General features: G+C 42.3%; 1 protein-coding gene across 16 annotated transcripts in view; it reads left to right on the forward strand.

The window, feature by feature from the left end:
• The window catches only part of fbrsl1 (fibrosin-like 1), a 279,449-nt gene that overhangs the window by 103,173 nt on the left and 154,665 nt on the right, over window positions 1–21,611 (forward strand). For all 16 annotated transcript variants that reach the window (XM_020093934.2, XM_069524201.1, XM_069524198.1 and 13 more), the window contains exon 3: window positions 18,577–18,678. In XM_020093934.2, the coding sequence (XP_019949493.1) occupies window positions 18,577–18,678 (102 nt within the window). The remainder of the gene's footprint in view (window positions 1–18,576; window positions 18,679–21,611) is intronic.

Consider the following 21,611-nt stretch of genomic DNA (forward strand, 5'->3'; position numbering starts at 1 on the left):
TTTATTTAGGAGTCCCCCTTTCCAGTCACAAGTAGGTAAAGGCATACGAATAAAAGTCACATCGACTCACATATGGCTTCTTTACTGGACACAGATTCATACATAACATAACTTTACATTGTTTGTGCATAGTCAACAGAAAACTTGCTTAAAAAAAAGCAGTTTTACACTGTAATCATATTTTCAAATACAGCACATCCTGTCACATGACTTAGTCATAGCCTCAATGGTCTTTCTGCCATTTGATATGAAGAAACATTGCAGAGAATTGGAAAGTTGAGCTCTGTATATACGTCTCTCAACTCTTCCAGTTAGAGATATCGTTTAATAGTGAATGGACCTCGAAAAGACTGTCCTTGCCTTTCAATTTAGCACTTTACTTCGTGGGACCTGGTCTGATGGTCAGAGCCAATCCAGACATTTGTCCTTGCAGAGAGAACAGCAGCAGTGATGGTGAGTCCAGCGGTTGGTCGTTACTCGCTGCAGCTCAGTTTCTGCAGTTCACTTTTACAGTTTCAGAAAGAAAGCTGCAACCATCATAACCACAGGCCAAGCAAACAGTACATTTCAAACAGGAAGGTTTAGAACAGGTAGTGCTCAAGTTCCCTGAACATTAGTTTGGGTTTCCCAGTTTTCTGAAGAAGTTTTCATACACTTCCCACTTGTGGCATCACTGCGGTTAAGCACAAAGCTGAGATGAGCACTGTTCCACTTTACACCCTCTCTTCTCTGTCATGATCTTCTTAGTAGGATTCACTTTTGCCAGATTTGGATCCACCTTATCTACTGTGTGTTGCTCAACAGCAGAGTGTTTGTTAAAGTTAGATCAGTGCAAGCTGTCAGTTTTACATGTTCACACTGCATCAGTACGCACATGTTCTACCAGACCATTCTCAATGGCCTCATTGTGAATCTCCAGTACATGAGAAAAAAATGTGAGTTGATGGATTTTATGCTATAGTTTAGTTAATGTTGAAAGGCTGCATCAGCTGTTGCACTGTTTTCAATCGCAACAAAACCTACATTTACAGTGATCATATATCTACAGTGAAACTCTGGTGGTGTTATTGCTAAACAGAACAAAAATGTGTACATTTATGTGACCTGGAAAACACTCTTGTGGCATTTTCATTGACAGGAGATTGATAATCAAAGTAACTTTGCTGAGTGGAATGCAATGCACATATGGCCTGTGGCCTTGCATCTGCTGCCATATAAAAGAATGGAGAGAGAATAAAAGAAAGTGGAGGATAAAAAGCTTCTTCCATCCCTGGAAGGTCAAGGAGAGAGGCAATTTTACTATATCTCCTATCTCTGTGACAATGGTTCTAGCAGAAATTCACTGAACAGCAACGTGAAAGAAATCACAGAGATGTAATGACAGAGTTAGAGGAGGAGTAGGGTCTTGTGGGAGTCGTTTTCCTCACACTACGGCTGGCCTATTGATTTACGTGATTTGGCCCCTTTGATGAAATTCGATAGGCGACGTATGGTGAAGTGCTCCTGAACTTTAGGATGATTGCTGGGTGTCTCCAAAAGTGGATGAGTATCTGGAAACGGCTACATGGTCAGAGAGCACATTTTTCTTTGTCATGTTTGGGGTGAATTGTCAGTTTTGAACTATTCATGAAAATGAACTGAGATTGATTAGTCTTTCTTAAATAAACCATTTGTATTGGACATCAAAAAACCATAACACATGACTAGACCCGGAGTGTTAAGGTAGTTTTTTTTATTGTTGACAGAGCACAGCCCAGGTAAATGTTAAGCGGAATCAGATTTCCTCGTCTGTTGCTTCCTCCCTCACCCTTTCCTTCCTCACATCCCTGCTCTGGTATTGACTAAAGGACAGATGTGGTCTCTGTAGATAGAGGTTTGCCTGGCTTGCAGGTGGGGTTAGCTATGATTTGAATAAAAGACAATCCCAGATCAAACAGTGACAGAAAAACCCTGGGGCAGACCAATCACACTCTGGCGTCTGAGACACCAATGTTCAAACAAATTGCAGTAGCCAAATATACGTGGCTGCTGATTTATTATAATTTCTACATAATAGACTTTATTTCCAGAGGCATTCGTTTGGTCTGAAAACATTCCCAGGATCCCCTTTGTTGTTCCTCTGTTTCCAGTCTTATTCTTGTCCTGTGTAAGTCAAACTAGACAGTGGGACTCATTATTATTCCAGAACCATTAATATGTATGTAGCTGCAAACATTTTGTGAGCTTTAACTATCATTCTTTCTAGTACAAGGAGTTTGTAAAATTCCCACAATATTAATACTGATGCTGTGTGGTCTGTGTGTCATATATGTAGTTAATATGTACTTTTTACTGTTGCTCGTATTCACACAGAAAAGCCAAATCAAAACAAAGCTGCACAACAAACTGAAACCCAAAGAATTCAGTCAAATCATATACAAAAAACATGAATTCTTAGTTATTTCTGCATACGTGAGTGAAGAAATAAATCATATGATGATAGACAACATCTTTCATTACTATACGATACATATGATACCTACGCTGAGTAATTTTATTGTTGTGTCGTTAAGCAAACTCTTAACAATATTAATGACAATAGTGTTTTCAACAACTAAATAAAACCAAACTTGAAATAACATCAATGTGATAGGAAGTACCTAAAATGACAGAAACCATCTTTTAAAAGAATTTATTTGATGTGTCCTTTTGATTTTTAACTTGGTCCGTGTCCAATCCACTGCACTATACTGACACCAGCCACCAGGGGGCGATCAAGATGATTTGGCTTCACTTTTTAGGGAGCTGTCATGAAATCCATCTTCATATATAGTCAATTGTTCTTCCACACATGAAGGCACACACATGGAGGCGACAGAATCAAACAGAGTAATACCAAACAAAAGATTCTAAATGACATTTCTAAATTCAGGTACTGATCATTGCACTCCCTACTTTTATTTGCATGTTGAATCTGCTTCCTGCTACCTCCCTACGTTTGTGTTTTGACTGTTTGAGAGCTCCATTAACAGGAGCAGTGTGAGCAGGTCTGGACCTCTGTGACCCCTCCAGGAGTGCTGGTCATGCTGGTTGTTTAGGTTGTGGTTGCACTGCACTGGGCAGATCGCACTCTATTCACCATCCTACAGCCCTCCCTCCAGCTCCTGGGTCAGGCCGAGACTTTGAAGGCTAGCTGTTGAGATTCAGCAGACAGATGCCTCCTCTGGGGAGCTGACATCATTAGAGTGGAGAGCAGTTCCCTGCTCCTCTCTTGGTTCAGTGAGGGAAAGACAGAGATGAAGAAGGAGAGAGGGATAGAGGGAGGAAGAGGGGAGGGTAAGGTTTAAGCAATGCAAGGTCAAGATCGTGGCACAATTACCCTGGCAGCATTGTGCCCTGGGAGGCCAAAGCCCCTGACTTCTCACCCTGCCAAGGTTGCCCAGGCCGCTCCTCAAGACAATTAGCCTCCTGATATCCTCCTGTCATTTCCACATTCAGCGCTCACTTCCCACTCCCTTCTCCTGCTCCTACTGCACTGCCAGCTACTTCATATGCTGTGAGCCTGTGGCAGAGTTGTACATACCATAGTAAATGGTATTTTTACAACTTTACATGTGTGTGTTTGTGTATGTAGAAGTTACATTGTGTTACTGCCATCTGTTCTGGGAAAGAACATGTACGTACTCTCACCAATGCACACAGATCATACACATACATAAAAGCCCTTATACATGAAGGAGACAGAGACATTTGAGTTTTTTGGGCGCTGGAAATGGCAGAGTGTCAGTCTGGATACGGTAAAGAAGGAGTGTTTGCTGCTGGAGGGTGGAGGGGGCTGCATGGCAAGCACAAACGGTAAAATCACAACAGTGAAACAGCCGGTTCAGAATGTGGGCCATCTTTGGTTTTCTGTAAGAAGTGATGTTTATTGCAAGATAGACTTGATGTAGACTGTTGTGACATAGAGGGCACTTAGGTGCAATGGTTGATTTGGATTTTGGTTTTAAAATACTTTTCAAAGTTGAGGTAGGTGTCAAACACAAAAGCTGCAAGACAACTGAAACCTCAGAAATAAAGCATCCAAGGCCATTCAAATCAAACTGTCAGGCACAAGACTGATGTACTGTATTATATGAACACACCAAATACCTTAGATTTTTCCACTTCACTAGTCGCCAAACATTCTCTTGATCTGTACAGGGGAAATAACAAAACCCAAACGTGAAGGGGAGTCAGTAGAGTGCATTCCTCCACCAAGGCCCTACAGAGCCCAGAAATTTACATTTACAAGATCTACATTTTATTTTGGATCTGCACCATATGGCACACACTCATAGCCTGATTCTTTTCATCAATTCTATGAATTGTTCTTTGACAAAATCATTGAAAATGTAAAATGCTCTATCTAGTAATGTAAAAGAAAGACGAAAAAAAATTCCTTGATCCGCCCCTTGATCTGGATCAGCACCAAAATTCAAAGGGTTTCTGACAACATCATACAGGTACAAAAGCACATTGTAGTTTGTTTTTTAATTTAACAGCTAGTCGCACAATTGCACAATCCCAGATCAAGAATTTCTAGATACCCCTTTAAATTTCACAGATTTACACCATGAGTGGGAACACATGGAACGGTCCAGGGGACGACTTCATCCGAGGGGCCTTGCCAATTAGAATGCACACTGAATCCCCCTGTAAGCTTATTAAATCTCTATTATCCCTATTAACACAATGGACATGATCCTCTTCTACTGACTGCATCCTCTTTTTATGTAGTGTACATTGTGACAAGCAGGGCCTGTCAGATCAACTAATGTTGTGAATATGCTCACGTACACACACGCACACACACACACAAACATACACACACAGACACAATTGTGCACAGGCACTTTCAGATAGCGAGGCAGAAAATCCCAGTGCATGTCAGCGTTTTGAGGGATCATATAGATGCAAATGCAGCCATGTAATTGCACAAGCAGTAGATCTGCGCTCTCTAGGCTGGAAGCTGTCATGTCAATGGCTGATTCCATCTGCTTTTCATCGTTTCTTTCTCTTTTTTTCCTTTCTAAGACCTAATTTCCATACCAACCCAAAGCTTTTGGAATCCTCTCATTTTATCTGCTCTGCTCCTTCCTCCTCCGCCTCCTCCTCTTCCTCCTCCTGCTCGATCTCCTCCACCAGCCTCTCCTCTGGTTCAAGCAGGAGTGATGGAACTGACAACAAAGAGGCAGATGTCACAGCCAAAAAAACAAATTTCAGGGAGGAGGGCTCCAGAGTAGTTCTATCCTATTGATCTATCCTTGCTCACCTCATTCCAAATCTGGCACAAACTCCTTTAAGTGCGGCATTTCAGTTTTATGAGGAAGAGTACAGTGGTGTAGTCTTATTTATTGTAGTGTGTGTATACTCAGATTTGATCTCCTTGAACACCCTGGGTGGATTCTGTGTACCTGTTTATATATCTATGTATCATCTACAAGCCACCACTGGAAGAATGCATCAACGCTTCCCTCTCCTCCCTCTATCTTCTCTGTCCTCCACTGTTCTCTCCTTCACTTCTCCTCCATTTAACCTCTGCTTCTCCTCACCGTCTCTCCTGACCTCCCATAATTCTCCCCAGCCTTCATATTTTTGCATGTCAGGTGCTCAAGCTGCACGCTCTCTGCATCAGGGGTTGTAGGGATTTAAAACATTCCTTGTGTGTGCAGACCCACATATGAAAGAAGATAAATGCAATACCAATCTACCAATTTGCTACAAGTCAAAAGAGAAATTCTTTGCTTGCGAAGAGAAGAATTGGAAAGATGGCTGTTACAAATATTTCCACATGATTATTTTCTGCCTTTTTTAAATTTCACTTTGTAAATACAAGGAAATAAATTAGAAACAACATAAATCACAAGTGCTCCGAAACTGTGCAAATCAAAAAACTGTAAAATTGAAAGTCTGGTTGTTAGCGACACACAGTGAACAGGTGGAATCATTGTTCGCACAAACTATTCTGCAATATCTTGTTGCTTATAGAAAGTTTTAACAACCCCAATGTCTCTAGATGTTTTTCACAGCAGATATTTTAACGTTTTATAGCAGGGAAAGAACACGTGGAACTAATATTTCTCTATTAAGTGTCCCAGTAAGTCATTCTAGTAATCCAGCATGTTCAATACTCAAGGCCATGATGTAAACCAGACTTTGGCAGTTTTAGATTTTCCACCTCACCACCATGTCTTCTAAGGTCATTTCATCTATACTTGAACAATGATACAAAGACAATCAGACAGGTTATTAGCATGTTCACATGTGCTAGTTAACATGCTAATACCAACATGTCAACATCCAGTAGTTGTTTACGAGAAGGTTGTTGTGCTAGCATTAGTGCAAGTTGACGCACCAGTCATCTAAACATCCAACAATGTCCAAAAGAACTTGAAAGAGCTGTTTTAGTTGAGGACTAGACCTTATTGGAAAACCAGCCCTTACTTGTTACTGTCTTTTACCCTGCATGAGAAAATAATTATTATTACAATGGAAGCACTGAGCAGAGAGGATGGATAAAAGGACAGATCATTACACAGTGTCACGGTGTCATATGTCCTCATATTTAAAAATAATTCCTTCCTGTCTTCAGAGTATCAGTAAAACCAAACCAAGCTAGTTTAATATTTGCTCTATTTTAACATACATATGTCTGTTACTCAGGATATATTATTTCACTTATTATATAACACATCTATAACATCAATGTTATAAGTTGCACTTGTGCTTGTCCTGAAGTGACCAGACGATAAAGGTTGCTTTACTGTAAGCATGACCTACTCAGAGGACATTGCTGTAGACGACCTTCTCGGCATATATCGAAGTGAAAAGGTGATTTTCAGGTGAACAAACATCCACTGTCTCCGAATTGTGTGCATTTAAGGAACGCTGATATTTGTGGTTGTGGTCTAAACTTGATGTAACAAATTGTCGTCCTTCGCTAAATAATGAAAATGTTACCATCATTTTTTTGATGATATTTGGTCACAATAACGGTGATATAAACTTTTCATACCGTTTCATCACTACACAGGGTTATAGAAAATATTTATTTACATACAGATACACACACAATAGTACATATGCAGATACTGTATATGAAAGTATATGAGCACATACAAATGCATACGCAGTAACGGTGTTTTAGCTCATGTAGCATAAATATATCTTCCTGCTTAAGTTTGCTAGTACACATACATTTCAAGTCCCCTACCTCTACCCCCCGCCCCTCCATCCCTCCCCGCTCCATCCTACACTTCCTCCAAAATTCACTGGCACTGTGTGCTGTGCAGGCATGAGATAACGTCCCAGAAGTTTTCCAAGGGCAGGACGAGTGCTCAGACATCAGAGGGAAGCCGCATTGAGCCGAAGCTGATTCATTACATGTGTTGCATCTGCCTCCTATTAAAAAGCCCAGAGCACTCTGTCTCTGCTGCTGTCTCTCTCTCCCTCTCTCTCTCTCTCTCTCTTTCTCTCTCTCTCTCTCGCTCGCTGACTGCAAACTACCTCCTGACTTCTCGCCTCGACCTCATCTCTCTCTCAAAACCTCCCTCTTTCTGTCTCTTTCCTCTAAGCTCTCCCTCTCCTCGGACGACATACCTCAGCTCCCCACTATGTCCAACTGATGAGCTCCAGCATTCAGTGCTACAATTTCTCTGTTTGATGTACACGAGTGTCTCTACAAATGGTTTTGGTTCAAAGCTTTCCAAATATGCATGATTGCACATATATTGAATATGTTTTAATTTGCCATATAGTGTCTAAATAGTCTTGAATTCAACATGGATTCATATGTTCTCCCTTTGAATTCTATTGTCACCAGCATTAAAAACAACATTCAGACATATAAGGATGTCATTTTTTACTTTTTTGTTCCAGAGTAAACTCAGCACATTATGTGTCCCATGTTAATCATGCTAATTAGAGTGCAATGCATGTATCGGTGCGGCCAGTTTTACTATCACAGATATATTTGTGTTGGCATATACAGTATATCAGCTGCTAAGTAAAAGGCATTACACTAAAGATAATGATGTTATTTAGAAACAGTGTTGCCATCACTTATCCACTGACATGTTTATTATTCCAACCGACAAATCTTCTGCACAGTACATATCTCTGTCATAATTATTTAATAACCAAATGAAAAGGATCCTTATAAAAATAACATCAGTAAGATTGTATGAGTGGTTTTATTTTATTATTTGCTTCAAGCAGTCCAGTTTCCATTTTTTGGATCTAACTGAACATTTCTGACATTTGTTTTTATACCTTATCTCGTGGTGTAAAATCCAACGATGAAGAGACGCTTCAGCCAAGATAAAACTACTGGGAATCAAAATTAATTAATAAGAAACTGGCTGTAAGTTGGATCTCAACTGTAATGGTACCCAACTCTGTAATTTCTGAAACAATGAAGTTGATTAAAATATGATCCTGCCATCAAAGAAGGTGTTTCTGAGAACTCGTGATCATCACTGACTGACACTGTCATTCAAACACATGTGATTGATCAAGGAAATCGCATTAAAGGTCCAGTGTGTAAGATTCAGGTGAAATGGATCTATTGGCAGATATTTAATGTAGAATAATCCTCATGATGTTTTCTCTAGTTTGTTTCATTTAAATTATATGAATTGTAGTTTTATTTACTCCAGAAAAAACCCTTTATATTTAAATACTTTATATTTACATTGAGGGGACCCTCTCTACGGAGGCCACCATGTTTTTTACAGTAGTCCAGACTGGACAAACTAAATAACTTTTGAGTTTTATGACAACTGAAGCTACCACAGTTTCTTTTTCATGTTTGGGAGGGGAGGATGTGGTGAGGGGTGTTCAGCTGCAACATGCAATGTCAACACTAGATATCACTAAATTCTACACACTGTACCTTTAAATTGAAAGTCTTCTCATCCTGTTTCTGTTTTAGATCTGCAAAAAATGTTTACTTGTTACTGCTTTGCTCCAAAAGGAGTGGGTATACGTGGCTTTTTCAACACGATTAAACCCACTAAATAAGATTATACACTTCTTTGCCATTGCCAGTAGAGTATGCCTTTCTGTTTTTTGACGACTGTCGACTGTCATTTGACACTGGAGTGAACGCAAATTGTATCCATTCCTATCGCAGACAAAAGCCAGATGTGTACGTGGACGTGGGTTTCTGGACCAGTGGAGAAGGAGCTTTACGTTCTAATGATCTGTTCCTTTTGGTCATTGGTCAGTTGGACGATGGTCCACACTAAAAGCAGTAGTATAAGAAACGTGTCATGATTAAGAAATGTGTCACGATTCTACTCAGACTTTCCATTAAAGAGCCATTTCTGTACCTGATTGAACACAGGCTAAAGTTAAAACAGATTGGAAGTTTCAGACTGTTCTTCATCTTGCGTCCTTTTTTTTTTATCACTTGCTCATTTCCTTTACCCAACAATCTCATCTTCAGTGTTTTAATTATGTCGTAGTGAATGATAGCTAGTTTTAATGTGTGTGTGTGTGTGCGTGTTTGGTGGACTTGTTAAAAGGGGCCGTTTTTTTCAGCACATACGTCTGCTCCAGCTGATAATTATTTCAGATTACATTAGAGGAAATTAAACATTTCTTAAAGTACGTGTGAGGGTGACAAAGTTATCAAGTGTAGTCGCAGGAGAAAGTGTGAATGTTGCACTTCCCAAACGGAATTTTTTCGACTGCTAATAAGATCATTTTCAAGTGTTAAAAATAATTAACCATGTTATAGCGTCTATCCATGACTGCATTCTTTGGTCAATGATAAGAAGTCATTGGTGGTGAAAGGTGTGCAAAAAAAAAAAAAAAAGCAAAGTTATATGAAAGAAGACATTCCTGTCGTTTATACAAACATGATGTGTGGAGTGTTTTAAATTATGGCTTAGCTGATCCCAGTGGCTGGATTCCTGTGTTTGTGGTAGAGCTGTATAAAGTTCCTCATGAAATAGCCGTCACAATTATTTTGTAATGATCCAAATGCTTGCTGTCAGTACTTTTATATTTCATGACCTACATCTGGATTTGCTTAATATTTACAGAGAGCAGTATTTGCTTTGATATTCAACCAACTTGTGAGTTAAACTTGTGAAAACCTCAGTGTGTAGTCAGACATTCTGTCATTTCATCATCTGTCTGGACCGTTGATCTGTCCAGCAAACAGCCTCTTATCAGCTGATAAGAGTGTTTACGCCACGGCCTTATCTCTGTCCACGTAAAGGTTAAGGAGTTGAGAGTCATAACTGATAAATCCTTTCCACATGAAACTGTTGCCGAGTCTGTGATTGATGTAGCATACCAACACTTATTATGGTCACAGTGTTGAGTAGAGCAAAACACTCTGACCTGCAAAGGTGGAGGAAATTTTTATCTCGCACATACAGACATCTGAAAGATCTAATCAGTTATTTGGTTGAAATTTTGCTACGATCACCAAAAAAAACAGTTTTATTGCTTTAAGCTCCACCTGGAGCTGTGTTTTTTATATTCTATGGTAATATGTTGTAAAGTTTTCAGTCATTCATCACTGTAACTACTTCCAACTTGATAAGATATAAACATTATCACTACTAGAACTGCTGTGATGATTGGTCAATTTGACCTCAATTATTTTTACTCTGCAACATATCAATTGTGCTGTACGATGGGTAATCTTTATTAACAGATGCTTCATGTGAATATGTAGAATCTGTTGGTGAGGGACAAGATTTTGGGGCCTTCTGGTTTCTATTTCTACCGATCACGTTTGAGCAGACTGTGGTTGTCTGCAGGGAAACAGTCAGTGTGAGGAGGTGGAAAATAAATTGACCAAAATGCATCTGCTATAGTTTGTTTAATTTATCTATTCATATGCAGATAACTGTTAATAAAGATTAGATAAGATGTCGTCTGGACCCAAAACACATACAAAAACTTTCACTGTTTGTGTTATGAGTGGAGAAACGTGACGAATTGGTTGTCAGACAGTAGCCAATGGGCTCCAAGATTGTGCAGTAGGTAACAATAGTGACAGTTATTTGTTTGAATATGATGACAAAGATGTGGAATGACAAGTAAGTCATGATGTTTAATGTTAATAACATTAGTTATGTAAGAATATTGTGAATAATAAACTTAAATCTTTGTTTATTCATAGAAATTAAAAATTGAAAACATTACATATAATTAAGTGAACTGAAATTTAAACAATACATTCAAAGTAAATGTTCTTTTTATCTGAGGTTAACATACAATGTGCGTGTATGTGTCTGTACATTCATACATATACGTGTGTGTGTGTTTGTCTGTGTGTGTGTGTGTGTCTGTCTGTCTGTTTGTGTGTGTGTGTGTGTACGTGTACGTGTACAATGAGCTGTGTGTGTTTGTGTGTGCTTTATTTCTCTGCCTTGAAAATACTCTTAGTGACTGAAAGGTCTGCTGAGATAATTATGGCACTGAGAGGTTACAGCAGCACACACTTGAAAATGAATGAATAAAATCCTTCTCTTGCTTACTCTCCAAAAGGATTTGCTCACCACTAAGTGCAAATGTGGAATTTCCAGTGGCATGTACCACAACCTGAAGTAGCTTTACTGGTACTTTGAATGCCCCTCTCTACCCTCGTTTTTGAAAACCAAAGTGAACTTTGACTTGCAAATAATTATGTTGAGTTACACGGAATTATAAAACAAACTCCTGAGTGAACGCTATTTGAATTTTCTCTTGCTAGCATGCATAAATCTTTTGCTAAACGCACTCGCTGCTTTCAACACTAACAGTTTGTTCAGAAATCAAAGGCGTGCGTTTCTTACGGAGCAACAAGAGACGAAGATCTGCATAATGTTGGCTGCAGCAATGAAGAGCAAAACGCAGATCCAGCATTGCCCCTTGCTTTCCTTCCAATAACATCATTAGCATTTTGACATCATTGGGCTAATTGTTGTTGGTAGCTCTGAGAAATGTGTGCCTCGGAGTGGGAGTCAGGGGGGAGAGGAGGGGGGGTTTCTGCTGTAAGGCCTTGTGCTTATCAGTACAGGGCAGATACTGCTCCTACGGTCCTGGCTGACAGGTGTGTGTGTGTGTGTGTGTGTGTGTGTGTGTGTGTGTGTGTTCGTCTGTGTGTTCGTCTGTGTGTCTGTCGGTTGCCGTTGTCAGTGGACCCCCGGGACAGGTGCTGAGGGATGGTTTCATATTTGGGAGCAGGTGCACCCCTCCTCTTCCTCCTCTTTTGCCTTGTTCCCTTACTCCCCCAGGAGGCATATGGTGGGAGTGATTGGAGAGACCTGGGGCCCCAAAGGGAGTGCTCCTCTCCCTAGTTCATCTGTTCCAGACAGGGCCCTGCGGGACACCCGGGCTCTCCTGAGGTCCCTGTTGGCTGGGAATCAGGCCGAGGAGGCGGTTTAGCTTTCATGTTGACTGCTTTGTTACGGTGCCGGGCGGTCGCGGTGGCCACCCGAGTTAGTTATTGCATTGTGCCGCATTCTATACTGCAATTTTTGTGCACAGGGCACATGCTGAACAACTAATAGGTCACACCCCCTAATCTGTTTTCAATGTACCTCATTTATACGCAAGTGTTGCTTTTAATCTGCCAACTGCTTTGTCGTGTCCTTGTGTCATTGCGTGGAATAGAAACACCATCTTGCTGTGATTTCACAGGCTCGTATTTGTAAACCAGTGCACAAATGTGATGTAGTTCTGAGTGCACCAGGAGAGAGAGTTATGGGGGCATTTTAGGCCTTGTATAATATGTGTACCCCTTTTTATGTGGTCATTTATTATCAGGCGAACTCTATGAATAATGTATGATTAAAAGGCGTAATGGATACACTGGGACTCGTCAAAATAAAAGCAAAAATCCATTTGCTCTCCCTGTAGTAAATCCACTTGCTTGTCCTTGGGCTAATTTCCAACTTGGGACTTGGTGGGGGAGTGAGTGCATGTCTTGATAGCGATTTCAAGGGAGGGAGGTGTCGGTTGTGCTGTAAGGTGAGAGAGTGAGAAAGAGGGAGAGCGAGAAAAGAGGGAGGAGGAGGAGGAGGAGGAAAAGTAAAATGAGACATGGATGGGGAACTAAGCCAGGAACACCTCTTTCTCTTGATGCCTCCCTCCTTCATCTCACTCTATCCCTGACTCTCTCTTTCCTTCCCTCTCTCCTGTCTCTGTCTCTCAACGTCTTACAGCTCCTTCCCCCTGCCTCCAAGCAGCTGCCACTTCTGAGCCTGAAGAAAATGAAGGCAGATGAATCAATTTGGCCTGTGGCCCTAAAGTGCACTTGTCTGCACCCTAGCCAAGGTGGGGGGGATAATGAGCCGATAGATTGAGCCGGTGCCGGAGCCCGGCACTGAGCGCTACGGTGCCTCTGCCCGCCGCACCACCAGGCCCCCCTCACACACACACACACTGCCGAGGCCTCCCTGAGCAGCAGTAGCAGCCTGTCGTTGGGTTAATGGGGGTGAGGGTCCTTTGCGCAGGACACTTTTCAGAACAAATTATAGGAAGGATCTGTATCCGTCCTCTTCAGCCCTCCCCTTCCTGCATTGCCCCTTGTCTCCTCCCCGCCCTGTGCAAGGGGGAAACCCCGACAGGCGATCTGAATGAGGTAGTGCGGAGCAGAAGAGATAGAAAAGAAAGCGCGGGTAGGGGGAACAGGGTCCAAGATCCTAGGGTAATGAGGATTGACACTGGGACAAGGCTGAAGCACAGACTCCCAGAGCACTGTTGACAGGTGACGGCCGACTGGGGAGAGACGAGGCAGAGAGAGAGGAGCCGGAGCAAGGAGAGGAAAAGCGGGGTCAAGACTAACAGCTTCTTTTATTCAAGGAGGAAAAAGGTGGGAGACCGCACAGCTGTCCGATGCCCCCTTAAAACCTCCTGCAAGGTGAAGGAGGAGGGAGGATCAAAAGACCAAGACAACAAAGCATCACCCGCCAGCCTCCAGCCCGCTCCCTGCTGACAGGCTGCAGATTGATCAACACTGAAAGGAGAGTGAGGAGTGAAAGGAAAATGAAAGTTAGCCAAGCCTAGCATGGACTGATGTGAACCACGACCGTCTCCATCGATGCCTGGACTAGCCCTGTCTTAGCAGGGGGGGGGGCTGTAACATCACCTAGGGTTAGAGTGGTATAAATGAGCAAACCCAAGTCAACACTACTCAACTTAGGGGGGAAATTAAGATGCTGGAGGGCCCTTTGAAGATAATTAAAGAGCACAGAGCGGCAGCCTCCAGAGAGGGACTGCAGACATGTTCAATACCGAGACTAATGGAGCTAATTTCCAGTACATTATTCATGTAAAACACAGGCCCTGACTTAGCTATGTTTTTTCTGTCTCTCTTCTATCTGTCATCTCAAATCAAACTGCCCCCCCCCCTCCCACACCCACACAGATTAATCATGTTTAGCCTGATTAACCTTGCCCCGATACTATATGGGTTAAACCTCCATTGAAAACAAATTTAATCCGCACCAAAAAAAAAAACCTTTTTAAAATAGCCAGGTGGACCTGTTCCCTCTGGGCTTCCCAGAGTGCTTTTCAAAGGCATTACCTCAAGTTTAGTGAAAAGGCAATATGACCTTGAACTATGTCACTAACCAATCACTTCTCTGCAAAGACCATTAGCCCCACCCTGAAGCACACTGAATTGTCCTTTAACATTAATGAGTCGACCAAAAAGGAAAAAAACAACACATGAAAGCTGTACAGTTGGGAGCTTAGGGCCAATTAAACACCTCCCCAGACAGGAAATTAGTCCCTGCCTTAATCACAGGCAGTCAGGGTTGTCAATCTTTTGTCGGAGTTGGTGAATTCCAGCCTAGATCAATTGTTCTCCTGTCCCGTTGAACAGCGGCTCGGGGAACAGTCTGCGCACGCTGCATCATTAACCGTAGGTGCCTAATTAGACGCTGTGCTCTGATCAATAGCCAACTTGATTGCTGACTGGGTAATGTAGTTTCAGGCCCCAGAGGAGACGGAAACACTTTGCACGCCTTCAGGAATTTGTCAGCAACACTGATGCTGGGTAAACAAAGTAATCAACCGCTGCACTTGACGGCGACGTGACACAGACTGTACCTCGGCGTTCTGTCTCTGCCTCCATGCCCGCCTGCCTCGCCAAGGAGGAATTTTCCCTTTGTGCTCCCTCTTTGAGAGAAGGAAATCAAAAAGGGCACCGTCTATTTTGAGATTCAAGGCGTGATTAGGCTGACAGCTAGTCGAGCGAGAGCGAGGCAGAGGGAGAGGCGGGTAAAGGTGGAAGTCAAACCTGATTAGGCCCACCTGCCAGGTTTCTCTTCCTCCCATCTCCACACCGTGATTGTTTGGCGGTAGCTCCCTCCTCTTCTCCACCACGCTCGCCCCATCCCACCCTCATTCTGTCACTGTTGAACTCAGCGCACTGCTAATGCCCCTTGGCCAATCAGCATGCTTGCCCTGGCAGTGGCAGGGTAATTAAAAGGGAATTGTGTCTACTTGGCATGAGAGCTGGTGGGCACAAGGGTAGACAAACACTCTCTCTCTGCCGCCTTACCTCCCTCCCTCTCTCCCAGCCAGGTGGTAGCGTACAGGACCTGTCAGATTAGCTGATGACCCTTTTAATTCTAGCCCAGCCGGGGGCCATAATTGATATTTACCGGGAAAGGTTAATTGTAGCAGTGATCTGCTTAAATTACAGTGGAGATCAGGAGACCAGGGCCAGCCACCGGGGGAGCCGCTACACGCAAACTGCTAGTCAAATGGATTACACCCTGCGGCCATCGCCACTGTACTCCAAGGTGGGGAAGCAGCATGGGACATTGTGATTGGCCAGTGCTGCACCAGCGCAGACTCTTCCTTGCTGAGCTCGCCAACCTCCCATCTGGCTGGGAATTTGGATGCACGCCAACTGTGGGTCTTGATGGCCTGCAATAAAACAAGTCATCCATGTTGGCATTAGGGTCGCTGTGATGTGGGTGGCTGAACACACATACTGACATTTCTACATTTAAGCTGCTAAAAGGCGACAGTTTGTTCCACTGTTTGATCTCTTAATTAATTTGATTTATTAAGTTGTCATGGGCAGAAAACAGAAATTAAATCAAAAGGAAAGGATTGTCTTTTATTCTTGAATATGTTTCTAAAGATGGAAAAATGTGGAATTGTGTTAAACATTGTTTACATTTTACAATTTAGTTGTTGGGCTTACTCGTGCCAAGTTGTGAGGAAGTGTAGTGGACAGGGGTTTCATACCATATCAAGCAATGGATCTGAACTTCTTAGTTCTTATCGATGGTGCATTTTGATTGTGGATCGTAGTGGCAGTCGATCATGGATTATGATTACAACCAGATTGCTTAGATATACAATATGCCTTCTCAAATATTCTACCATTATTGGCAATACCTCTATGATAACTATTGTCATTGCTGCTCCCTTTATATCTGTCAGACTTTTCTTTTGCATAAATACTTAAAACATAATAAACACGTCCCTAATAATGTTAGACACTGGTGTTTCTCATGAATGTTGTAAATATTGTTACATCCTTGAAGTGCTCTGCTACATGCGACATCTATGGCACTTCTCTCCATACCGGAGAGGGATCCTTCACTTGCTACTGTCTCTGAGATTTCTATGGTTTTTTTTAGCTGTTAAGAAGGTTATTTTTTTGTAGTTTTTCCTCACTGTTGTTGAAGGTTAAGAACAGAGGATGTTGCACCTTGTTAAGCCCTATGAGACAAATTCTGATTCGTGAATATGGGATATACAAATAAAATTTGATTGATTGATTGGCTCAGCAACATTTCTCAACGTTTAAAGAAACATTAAAAAGGCAAAATGTATTTGCTGTATAATTGTGAAGTTTTGGTAACACTTTAGTTTAGGGAACACAATGTTAGCCACTAATACATGAGTAATAAGTGTATGTGTTAATGATCAATAAGATCTGCATTAAGCATCTCTACATATGTATTAGGTATTTATTCAACAATTTTCTTATTCTTATAGGTCGTTTATTCTTGACAAACCCTTAATAAGCAGCTAGTTAGTCTTGAGGTTAAGTTGCTGATATATAGTATGGATCAAAGTAGACTCCTAATACATTGTCGCAATATGTTGCTACTCTGTCTCAATTGGTAGTATATTAAGACAGTGTATAAGGAGTCTATAGCCTCTTTATTTTGACCCATACTAAAAACTAATAACTTACGATCATGGCCAACTAGTGGCCTTCTAAGGATTTACCAAGAATAAACCAGTTGTTAAGCAAAAATAAGAATGTGTTCAATTAAGACCTAATACATGTATGCAGATGCTTAATAAAAACCTTACTAAGCACTAATAGATATCCTTATTAGTTATGTATTAATGACTAATATTGTGTTCCCTAAACTAAAGTGTTACCGAAGTTTTATATGTAGGTATAAAATGTAAAATACAGCTTAATTTATTTATAAGATGTTCTTTGTGTTTGGTATTCTAAATTATGCAGAACAAATTTACACATTTGTAAATCTTGTTTTCATTCATACACACTCTATAACACACATTTGTCACCATTACTGAGACTAATATCTCTCCATGTAGTTCACAGCTGGTTTTACTGAATTGACGCTTAGCACTCCTGTTGCTGGCTGCTGTGACAAAAGCACCAGCCTGCCGAGGTTTTGGAGTTGCAGGTGTTTTTGCTACAGCCAGTTCTGCTTTGCATTTACCCAAAGCACAAACTGACATTGAGCTCTGAGGCACCACGTCGACTTTGTGTTTCCCTCGAGTTAAGAATAGAAGGACCGCAGCCCATGGAATGTCAGTTGAAGCCATTGTAGCTATGCTTTATTGTTATGCATAGCTGCTCGAACTTGTGGAGTCAGTTATAGATGCCGGTGAGTGACAGGAAACAAGATGGAGCTTTAATTCGTGCCCCCTGGTTGCTACATCGCAGGTTTTGTTTTGCAGTGTGATTTATTGTCGTGACTGAATCTTTAAATGGAAAGTTCTGTCCCTCAGTATTAAACTCTGTTTTTTGTCAATAAACCTGTTAATATATCACAGGTCATTCAAAGATTAATGCACAGTCCAAGTTCTATATTGGTAGATTGAGCAACATTCAATGAATCACTTACTATAATAGTATATAATTTTTCAATTATAGATATTTACCTAATACTAGTCAGTCTTCTACCCGCATGTGTATGCATTTGTATGTTCGCTGTGTGTGACTCATGAATGCCACATACTGGAAAAACTTAAGTTTTTTGTAATGAAGCTAAGACATATTTTGGAACTTTTGAGTAGATTTGTTCAATAGCATGGGAGAAGTTTTGTTTAATCAGCCGAAAAAACCTTTTTTGTGCTTTGGAATAGGTTCACAGTAATGTAATGTCCATGTCATTTGCATTAAACTGACTCTTCCTCCTTGCCATTTTTAAAAGTATAAAGCAGCTGTTTGCAGTTATATCATTGCAACTTTTAGTATCATCATTAATGCCTCTCAAAGGTCTAAAAAGGAAACAATGAATCACCTCAAGTTTGCCTGAATTGCTTTGTTGTGAGAAGATCATGTTTTGAAGATCCTCTTTTTTGTGTCCCCTGTAGATCAAACCTTTGGTGCTACGTCCAGTCAAAGTCAGTGAGGATGAGACGATGCAGGAGCTCAGCCGACCGCACAGGAGCAACTCCAAGGAGCAGCTCAGCGAGGTGAGCTCCTGAACAAGACCTCTCCCCTTTTCACAGACCTCCTACAGAGAGACGAGCTCTCTACAAGGCAGGGGGACCCCTAAAGTGCGTTACAGAGAGCGGGTGGACGACAGCAACATTGAGGCTGAGATCAGAGGGCAGTTAGTGCAGCAGCTCCTGCTGTTTCCAACTCTCACCTCATAAATCCCCCAGTGCATTGCAAGAAAAAAAAACCTGGTTGCTGGCTGCACATAGACAGGAAATGAGCATCACCTAGTTGGCCTGGCATTATTTAAAGCAATGCGTGGTTAAATGTAGACATGACCTAACGCGGATCAGCCAGGTGTGGGCTGACCTGTACGACCCCGGAGTGGAACGAGTTAAAGAACCGGTTCTAATTATCGCCACGCTGGCAGCCATATGCTCGCCCATTTACAGGATGAGTAGGTGGCAAAGGAAAATGGAGGCCGGGCGTTGGTTCAGCATAAGGGATGAAATAATGCAATTTAGATACAGAGGAAGTAATGAGAATTTATGCAAAATCCCAAGTGGCTCATTTTAACTGAATGTAGAAATATGCTTCCTAACTAATGCCTGTCAAGAAGGCTTCCCAAACCTTGCTAAATTCAATCAGACTATTCATTTAGCTGACGAAAGCAGGTGGAGAGAGAGAGAGAGAGAGAGAGAGAGGAGGGGAAATATCCAGCTTCCTTCTCCAGCAGACGTGAAATGATGGAAAGAAAAAGATTTTAATGAACTTATTAAATACATTGTTTTCAGCTATTCAGCTTCCCAATTGAAAATCCAGCCTGATGGGGAGAAGAAAAAAAAAATTAAAAAGTCACCCGGCCTAATTTTTTTCCCCAACTTCATCCTTTTTCTTTTCCCCGAAGTCTTGCTGCTCTGTTTCATTCGTGCACCCCCACCCCCCACCCCTCCTGTCCCCCCTCTCTCTTGAATTTGTGTAAAAGGCTGTCTTTTAATGAAAAAGTCAGGAGGAAGAGGCGGGCTTGTCAGATAAAAGACCGACGCCAGTTGACAGCTCTGACAGGGATATACGACAAGCACGGAGAAGGAGGGAGGGCACGGATGAAGGGGGTGGTGGTGGTGGAGTGAGGATAGAAGTGGTGGAGGTGGTTGTTCTTGCAGTGATGGGAGGAGGGGGGGGGTGCATGGATGAAAATTGCAGGCTGTAATCGCTGACGGTGTTAGATGTGGCATGTCTCTCTAATCTGCTGCCAAAAAAATGGTGCACAGACGCTGATCGTTGTAGCCACGGCATCCGTATCTATCCATCTCTCCCCATCTGCCCGTCTTTACCTTTTTTCTTTATCTGTCTGTGTCTGTCCTTCCCTCTGCCGGCTGCTGTCGTCCACCTGGACGAGGCCAGGAAACGAGACACACAGTGAGATTCCTCACCAGCACCGTATCATTGTCTCCCCTTATGTTTTAATTTTTTTTCGGCTCCATGAAATCTCCGCCACCGCACTGAGAGCACTGCTAATTTTCGAAAAATACACTCCACCACATCAAAGTGGCTCCCCAGCTTTAAGAGCTCTTAACTAATGATGCCGCATCGGCAACGAGTAAAATGGATTTCTCTTGTCTTACCGCCAAAGGAAATAGAGACAAATGCGACATGCGGACGCGCCCGCCTGTAAAAACAGTCATGCATCAATTTGGAAGCAGGGGGTAAAAAAAATTGCAGGGGATGCTGTTTGTTCATTGCCATGGTTGGGTCTTTATCTGTTTATTTTGACTAGGTAATTGTGCCTGCGGTGCAGCGGGGCCCCGGCACTAAGCCACACAGGGATTAGGGAAATGCGAGGTGGTGGAGGGGGTGGGTTCCAATGCATCTGTGTCCTGCGGAGGAGAGGGAGGCAGTTGTGGTGCTGTCATGGTCCCTAACACCCTCTTGTATCCACCCACACCCACCCACATACACCCAAACCCACCCACCTACCTGACCTTCCTGCTGCATAGGGCATACACGATCACATCCTTTTCCACATAATACTCTGAGTTCTGATTGGCCTGGCTCTTGGCCTTCTTTCAACAACAAACACCAATAGTCTGAGTTGAGAAAAGATGGACTAGACCTTCCCCTCTTGTCGCTATGTTTTTCTTTTTTCTTTCGGTTTTTTTTGTAAGGAGAGTGGAGGAGGGGGCATGGAAATGGGGAGAGGATTAGGGGGCGGATTTAGCAACATTTCTCTTCTCTGGGGCTGTTTAGTTAACCCTTAAATGCCGCCAGCATCCGCCCCATTCCTCTCACCACCAACTACCAGAACCTTTCACCACACGCACGCAGGTGCACAAACACAAACACACACACACACACACACACACACACACACACACACTTGTCCTCCTCCCTCCCCCACACTCCCTCTCTGGGCGGGTTCTTAAATCCTTTTGAAGTCCTAAGCGCTGCAGAAATCCATTGAGAGCCATGTATAATGGCTTTTAAGAGAGAGTGTTTAGCTGTATGCCGACCCTATGGCTTATGAACCGCTGGCGTTTTAATGGATCCCCCTTTTCCCTCCCCTCTTTCCCTCCCTTCACCGGCACTAAATCCAATGGATTGTCCCTCATTATCATTTAAATAAGCCTCTCTTTCTGCTCAGAATGCTCCAAGTTGAATGAACTCTACATAGTAGGGCTAATTCCAAATGGCCTTGGCCTCCCACCACCTATGCACATAAGCGCTGCACACACACATACTCATGTATAAGCGCACACATTTAAGTGCAGTCACAACATGCACACAGACAACAGAGCACGTTCTTATTGGAACACACTTTTGGCCTTTTTATATCCACAGTTTTTGCCTTCTGTTCAGTTCCTCCCCTCTGCTGCTCTGGTCTCCTCTCTGGTTGTGGTATAGGGAAGGGAGCAGAGGGGGTTTAGCAAAGTGGGAATAGCCTTTTGATTCCCGCAGAGCCAGCTTTCCG

The sequence above is a fragment of the Paralichthys olivaceus genome, chromosome 4 (genome assembly GCF_024713975.1).
Source record: "Paralichthys olivaceus isolate ysfri-2021 chromosome 4, ASM2471397v2, whole genome shotgun sequence".
In the NCBI taxonomy this organism is placed as follows: Eukaryota; Metazoa; Chordata; class Actinopteri; order Pleuronectiformes; family Paralichthyidae; genus Paralichthys; species Paralichthys olivaceus.